At 37.8% G+C, this 8,227-nt stretch overlaps 1 protein-coding gene across 1 annotated transcript; it reads left to right on the forward strand.

The window, feature by feature from the left end:
• The first annotated feature begins 1,249 nt into the window (after positions 1-1,249).
• Positions 1,250-2,811, forward strand: GJE1 (gap junction protein epsilon 1). Its single transcript, XM_040965194.1, has 3 exons — positions 1,250-1,288; positions 1,813-1,995; positions 2,416-2,811. The coding sequence occupies exons 1-3, from the start codon at positions 1,250-1,252 to the stop codon at positions 2,809-2,811; spliced, it is 618 nt and encodes a 205-aa protein (XP_040821128.1).
• The last annotated feature ends 5,416 nt before the right edge of the window (positions 2,812-8,227 follow it).

An 8,227-nucleotide genomic window follows, 5' to 3' on the forward strand; every position in this document is an offset into this window, starting at 1 on the left:
GTGAGAGTTTTGTATCTTTTATTGTTTTGCTTGAGGTGTCATATCTCAGCCACTTATAGTTATAATATAAATCACAAACAGCTTAGGCTTCAGTCTTAATGTTCTAAGTAAATTATGCCTTTGTAATTTTTAAATTTGGGGGGGGGGCATGGTCCCCATAAACTTTTCATGAAGTATTGATAATTTCAAATTTCATCCACCCAAGATGCACACCAATTTAACTCCTCAATTTTAGCAGAATTAATGTTGCTTTGATGCACTTTTTAAACTAATAAGTGACACTTTTTAGCATCTTAACCTAGATCTTGCTCAGCATGTTAAAAAATGTAGCTCAAGCTTACACTGGTGAAAATTTTTTTAAAGTCAATGCATTGTTTTGTCATCATACGTACTTTGTAGACATTTTGAAGATTCTTCTTACCATTTAGAAGTAGTTATTCATCTGCTTTGGTGCCTGCTAGTCCTCAGGGCCCCTAACATTGATCAGCAGCTGTGTCTACTAAAGAACAAAATAAATTATAGTCTGTGCCCATGATCTGTGCTACATCCTGCTCTGAGCAAGCTTGTGTTTTTCCTCAGAGCAGAAATATACTTGCAGAGCCTCCAATTTTGATGGCAATCATTCAGCAGGAGACAAACATAACAACCGATCAGTTACATTTAATGATGTAACAGCTATCATGGCCTGTGTTAGATTTCTTAAGCCTGTCAGAAATCAATTCTATTCCATGAGGATAAAGAAGAAGGGACTGGGTATATTTCTCATGTGTTTATCCCCTAGGACACACATAATTGGAAAAAAAAAAAAACTTACTATAACATTTTCAGAGAAAACTTGAACAGTGCACTGATTCACTCATGGCGGATGCTCTGGTAACAGCAGGGACGTGGAGCTCTCAGGATCTTTGTGGATTGTCCTCTTGCTTTGCTGCCCCACCCGCCCTCCGGCTGGCTGGCTGGCTGGCTGTGCTGACAGTGCAAGCGGCAGGATTATTAGGTTGAGCACATGCCCCCTGCTTCTGCTTTGTTTGGGACAGAGACAGGAAAGTTGGCTGGGGCCCCACAGATCTATTAAAAAAAGAAAGAAAGACAGAAAGAAAAGGGAGGAGGGGAGAGAAATCTGCATCGCTCAGAGTTTTCTGCTGTAAAAGTCATGAGAGAATACCAGAGCTTGCTCCTGGCCGAAGGAAACTGACAATGTGGGTCAAGAATTAACCCATAGGGGTGCTAAGGAAACATCTCCTGAGACATGTCTCTAAATTACATCAAAAACTTCTATGAAGGATGTGTAAGTATGAAACAAACAGGAGAAAGCCATGGTATGAGTCTTGTCTGTGTTCTTTCAAACCGACTTGCATGACTGTGGTGAGCATGTACCTCACATGTGTGGAGAATCATATGTCAATCACATTGTTCAAAATACTCTGACTTTAAAAGCACAAATAAAAAAACTCAGCAAAAATGTTCACTGTGCTTTACAGTAATTTATATTCTTAATTGCATAACTATCGAGTTGAATAATTCTGAGATTATAAAAACTTTATTTCTGCAAATGGTCAGCATAAGGGATATTATTTGAATTCACAGTTGTTTAAATATTCCTACGATTATATATTTGATGGGTCAGAAGTTGCATTTCATATCTCAAATGAGTGAAAAGGGGGATGCCAATTCTTGTAATGCAGGATTTGTATCTGAGTTGATAATCTTGATTTAAATTTTGTTAAATTTTTTTTAAATGTGGTCATCAAAACAGCATTTAAAATGTGTTCTTTCTAAAGTCTTTTTTTTTTTAACTTAAAACCATACCAGGTTAAACCTCCCACTGTGATTGGCCAATTCCACACCCTTTTCTTTGGCTCTGTCCGGATGTTCTTCCTCGGGGTGCTAGGCTTTGCAGTTTATGGGAACGAAGCTTTGCACTTCAGCTGCGACCCGGACAGAAGAGAAGTCAACCTCTTCTGTTACAACCAGTTCAGACCAATCACTCCCCAAGTAAGTTTTCCTGTGGGTTTCTGAACATCGACTCTACAAATGGTACATATTTTTAAGCTTTTGGATAGCAACATTACAAGGAGATGAAGTATATTCCAAGTTATCATCTTGATAATTGTGTAGTTAGTTTAATGTCATAAACAAAGTTGTAAGGACTTCCTTCCAGCATTCTGTTGTTTGTGGAGGTTATCACTATACTCTGTGTTTTTAAATAGAAAGTTACTAACTACCAAAATGAAGCACTTTGTAACTGTCAGTGATTGATAAGCATTTGACTCTTGTCATGACTGCTGCACCAGCTGGACCCAAAAGCAGAATTTTTGAGTTAGCCTCTGTTAAGAATCAGTAAATTGTTTCTAGTGTACCTTTAGATCCACATTGATAAATTAATTTTTCTAAGATCTTTCCTGACAACTTTAGGTGTTCTGGGCACTGCAACTGGTAATTGTCCTGGTCCCTGGAGCTATTTTTCATCTTTATGCTGCGTGTAAAAGCATCAACCAAGAATGCATTCTTCAAAAGCCCATCTATACTGTGATCTATATCCTCTCTGTGATACTAAGAATCAGCTTAGAGGTAATAGCATTTTGGCTTCAGATTCACCTCTTTGGTTTCCAAGTAAAACCCCTTTTCCTGTGTGATGCTGAATCTCTTTGGGGGAAACTGACCATTATAAAATGCATGGTTCCAGAACACTTTGAAAAGACCATTTTTCTCATTGCAATGTATACATTTACTGTAATTACCATGATACTATGTATTGCTGAAGTTTTTGAAATCATATGTAGAAGGTCATGCTTCTTAATTAGGCAATGACTAAAGGTTCTTTAACTGCTGTCATGCCATCTTCATTTATAATTTATCTTTTATTTCCTTTTATCTTATTCAGTGAGTATCACAATTTCAAACACAACTGTTCTTTAAACTTATTTCAGTATGTCTGAACTTTGTGCCTATTGTAAAATATAATGCTAAGTTTTAGGATATACTTCCTTGAAAAAACATTTCATTCTGCTTTAATTTTGTCACATGCTTTATTGGGTTAGATGCATAGAGCTAATGTGAACTCATTTTTAAACAATGCTTTCACATAGACCTTTCACATACAGTAAATTAATCAGTGTTTTGTGGTCAGAGAAAATTTTATTATCTCTCTTATACAGAATGGATAATTGATATTAAGGCAGATTAATTTATGTGCCCAACGTCATATAAACAGACCAGACATCAGACCCTCCTGTTTCTTTTCCATAAGGCCTTGCAGTTTCAGCTATGAGGATGAAATTATTTTGTGCATCCATGTAAAATATGACTCATTTAAGGACAAAGGTTGTAGCATAGTTGCAAAAGAGCAAATCTATATGTTGGTCACTAACTTGAAGAAATTGAAAGTTATATTTTAATGTGGGAATCCTGTTGTAAAAATTTTAATATGAAATGGTATGGAAAATAAACATCAAATGCAATGGATAATATCATACATGGTGTCCTTTTTTCTTGTTGCAAAAATAGGAAAAACACCACTATGTCCATGGACATTCTACAGCAAAAGATTTTATTTTTAAGATTAATGAAGTGGAAAATTATGCTTATATTAAATTAGGTTTCCTTAATAGTCAAGAAGCTATTTTTAAAACAATTTCATATTGATTTGTTGCATTTCTTTTTATCTGCCTTGCCCTACCAGCAACCAACTATCATATTTGCTTTATATAATTTAAAATCGTTGCATTCCTGTGTCATATTGGTGCCCGTCAAAAGCGGGAGTCAGTCAAAATGTTAAAATTTCATTTCTTTCCATTTTTCATTCTTCAACCTATGTTTAACATTACAGATTTGGGGATTTATAAATTTTTATTATCATTGCTTTTTTTTTTCAAGCTGACAGTTGAGAAGCATGCTTCTGGGGATATACTATTTAACATATAATGAACTGAAATTTTAAATACAAACATAATTGAGATGTAATAACTTTTTGAGATCATATCCTATTGGGTGGATATGGCATCCCAAGATAACAGGAACTTGTGAAAATAACCCACTCTGAAGAGAAAAAATATTACACTCTAATGTTTAGATAATCACAGTGTTAATATACAATATTAATCCTTTATAGCTAAGTGAACATTGTTATATTTAAATTCTCTGTGTATAATAGATGCTTTTATTGCCTACATCTGAGATGGACTTCTCCCACCCATCTTCCCACAAACACACATATTGTCATGATATTTCCTTTCCTACATCTTTTCAAAGTTTAGTCATTTTTGGTTGAATGCCAAATATTGTAGATTTTATCATGATGGGAGCTGTAAATTTTCCTAATCATAAATATTCTTAATCTTTGTTCTGGGGCAAAGTTATGTGAGAACAGATGATTCTTTCTGTTTCCTTCTAAGCTTTGCCAGACAGAACCAGTGTAGTCTTTATTGAAGCGTTAAGTTTGGCTCATTATTAAGGCAATTTCTTTATGAGTGATGCAGCACGTATCCCTTCCCTGGTTTAAAATTCCTATGTTTCCACTATTCCCAAAATGTCAGATTCTGTCTTCATACTGGTTGAGTCACAGGTTCCATAGGAATGACTCTGTGCACAGGAAGAAGGGCATCTCTGCCCAGGAAGGAAGGCATCTCTGCCCAGGAAGGAGGGCATCTCTGCACAGGAAGGAGGGCATCTCTGTACACAGGAAGGAGGGCATCTCTGCCCAGGAAGGAGGGCATCTCTGCCCAGGAAGGAGGGCATCTCTGTACACAGGAAGGAGGGCATCTCTGCCCAGGAAGGAGGGCATCTCTGCCCAGGAAGGAGGGCATCTCTGCACAGGAAGGAGGGCATCTCTGCACAGGAAGGAGGGCATCTGTGTGCACAAGGAGGGAATGTCACTGCCCAATAAGAAGGGCGTCTCTGTGTCCAAGGGAAAAAACGGACAACAGAAGCATATTATTTTCATCTGCTTCTCTGGATTTCCCTCAGGGTAGACACGGTTGTTTAAACGCCCATTAATATCATTGCCCACTCTTAGATGATGACTTTGATCTACTCACATTCTGATTTAGTCTTTAGAACTAGGTATTGTCGAAGTACGCACCTTCATAAAGAGATTTTCCATTCCGGCTGCAAACAGCAACCATTCTCAGTGCCTTGTGTCAAGACAGCAGAAAATGGCCATCTGCCTGGGTCCCTCATATCCATGTGGGACACTCAGATGGGGCTCCTGGCTGCTAGGCTCAGCCTGGCTTTGCACTAACTGCGGTAGCCATCTGGGGAAAGAACCAACAAACGGAAAATTCCTTTCTATCTCCTCCCTTCCTTCTCTGTAACCATGACTTTCAAAGCAGAAAAAAGAAAAGCACTTTAAAAATAAAACTGTGAAGAACAAAAACAATAATGACAGGAGAGTTGAATGGGATGTGGGACATACTGGACCATGCTGTACGTATTGGCAAGCATGGGAATCAGGGCAGGGGCAGGCCCAGTGGAGGTTATTGTGAGTCGCTCTGACTAGGCTGCAGCTCCTGGATTCTGTATTGGCAAGCACACACAAGAATCAGGTCTGGAATCACCCAACTGAACCAGTGGACTCAGAACTTCAACTATGAGGAAAATTGCAGGGTCCGTGGTCTAACCGTCAAGTGCTAGTGTCAGAACTGAGCCTCCTCAGAGCGTTAGACAAAACAGTGGACAGCAGGTCCACTTGCACATGGAGGATACAACGGTACATTGGAACTGGTAGAAGACACGTGCTACAATAACAGAGCATGGAGGACAGAACAAATTGGTCAACTACCCCAGCCCATGTTGGCAGTGAAGATCTAGGCAAACGGAGACTCTAAGACGAACTATGACAGCCAATAGATTTTGGAGAGATTTAATCGTGCTTGGAGTGGCAAGATCTGCAGCAATTCACAACTGTTGGACTATCAAAATCACTTGAGCACTTGAGCAGTGCCCTCAGAGCATGCCCCACATCAGAGACCCTGGGATGGTAGGGAGTCTGAGTGTGGCTTCTCCTTTAGCTTTCCCCTTTTCCCAGACACAGGAAGGAAAAAAGAGAATGTGGAAACAATGTTCTTACCCACTTTCCTCAAGCCCTTGACCCTCTGCGCCCTAATGAAATATGTATAGATCACCAAAATTTTAAATATAAATAAATAAAAGGAAATTAAATCAGTGAAAAAATATAGGTTATAATATATAAGGAAATTATACAGTTGATACAATCAAGATGACTCTTAAAAATAATATCATAGATTAGATTTTGACTAATGAAATCAAGAGTAAATACATGATATTGCAAGGTTCTTACAACATATGTCTCAAGGACTGACGTCATACAGAATATATTCAGTATACTAAATATCAGTGAAATATCAGTAAGATTACATGAGAATTATGTCCCAGTGTTTAAAAGAAACCAATATACTTTTTTCTGAACCATGATTCAAAGAAGAAATTACAAAAGAATTGAAAAGGCAGGTGCAGCAGGTAAAATCAGAGTCTACAATACCAACCTCCAGACTCAAGTCCTGGCTGCTCCACTTTTGATCTAGTTGCCTGCTACCAGCACTTGCAATTGGAGTCATTTGGGAAGTGAATCAGAGAATTAAAGATTTCTCTCTCTCTCAAAACAATCAAGATTATGGAAAGTATTAAAACAGTGTTCAGAAGGATGATAATAGTTCTAAATATTATACTGGGAAATATAAAAATTCTTGTATTTCTTATTTAAGAAGTTAAAAAGAGAAAAAAATTAAATAAATTAAATGGATGAAAAAAGTTGAAAATATAAAAATAAAGATAATAGGGAAAACCAACTAAAGTTTATTCTTTGAAAATATCAGTAAGGTTGCTGTGTTTCTAGCTAGAATGCTTAAGATAATAAAAAGAGAAAATGAAAGCTACTGATACGATAAACAAAAATGCAGCATAGAAAGTCATTGCATAATTATAAGAAATAGAATGAAGAAAGTTATGGCAGTAAGTTTGATATGTAGATGAAGTGAAAAATTCTTTGAAAGACATGTTATTAAAACCTGAACAAATAACAAGTATAAAATACATTGGTATTTTGTATCTATTAAATAAATAAAATTTAAAACCCAAAGATTTTCCACTAAGAAAACTTCAGCCTGAAATTATTCCTTAATTTAATTGCATCAATTACTGAAGAAGAAAAATTTGTAATATGTTAGCAATTAGAAAGGAACAAGTGTCTATTTGTTAAATGAGATCAGTATAACCTGCAAATCAAATATTTTTACTAAAATCTATTACCAAGTATAATATAGCACAAGGTACTAGGACAAGCCAGAGACCAGAAAAGTCATTCCACACACTTATTGCAAATTTTTAAAACATGTGTGAATGTAATTCAAAGATCCTAAGAACAAACAAAGGTCTTTGATAAGAGTATAAACCCAAACTTTTGTAAGTTTACACATGTCCCAATCACAGGCGGGGTAGATGGGCCTCGCCACATCTTCTGGGTCTTCTCTGTCACTCTTAACAAATAAGATGTGAATCCCCTGATATTACCAAATATACAGTGTCCAAAATTCATAATTACAGACATGTAACACCATGGTTCACTTGCCACCAAAGTCGTTCTGACCACGAGTGGAACAGAAGCTTGTATAATCACAGGTGCACACGAACTTCAGGACACGGAACAGAGGTTTATTATCAAGATCCCTGTCGATCCTAGTGTCTTGTCCTCTTCTGGTAGGCCTTGTGCCCTGGAACATCTCTTTTTGTCCCTCCTTGGCCAAGGGTCAAGCCCCATCCTGGGCACTGATGTCATCCTTCAACAACTGGTCAGTGACAGACAGCAGATCATGGCATCAGCAGAGTGCCTGGGTTGGAGTCTGGGCTTCACTTCCTAGTCAGCTTCCTGACAGTGTGAACCCTGGGAAGGCATAGCGATGGTTCAAACACTTGGGATCCATCCACTCACACAGGCCAGCAGGGTGGGTTTCCAAGCTCCTGGCTTCAGTTCCCAACCAGATCTGTTGGGGACACCTGAAGAGTAAACCATTGGTTGTGTGAACTTTCTATTCCTCTCCCACTACTCTTCTCTCTCCCTCATAAGATGAAAATATGTTTTACTCATGTATTTGTGTATTTGAAAAGCAGAATAACAGAGCAAGTTGAACAGCAATGAGGAAGCTCTTTCGCCAACTGGTTCACTCGCCAAAGAGCAGCAAGGGCTGTTGCGGTGCTGGGCCCAATCCAGAAG

The sequence above is a fragment of the Ochotona curzoniae genome, unplaced genomic scaffold (assembly GCF_017591425.1).
Source record: "Ochotona curzoniae isolate NIBS_2020 unplaced genomic scaffold, NIBS_Ocur_1.0 scaffold_3890, whole genome shotgun sequence".
NCBI classification, from domain to species: domain Eukaryota; kingdom Metazoa; phylum Chordata; class Mammalia; order Lagomorpha; family Ochotonidae; genus Ochotona; species Ochotona curzoniae.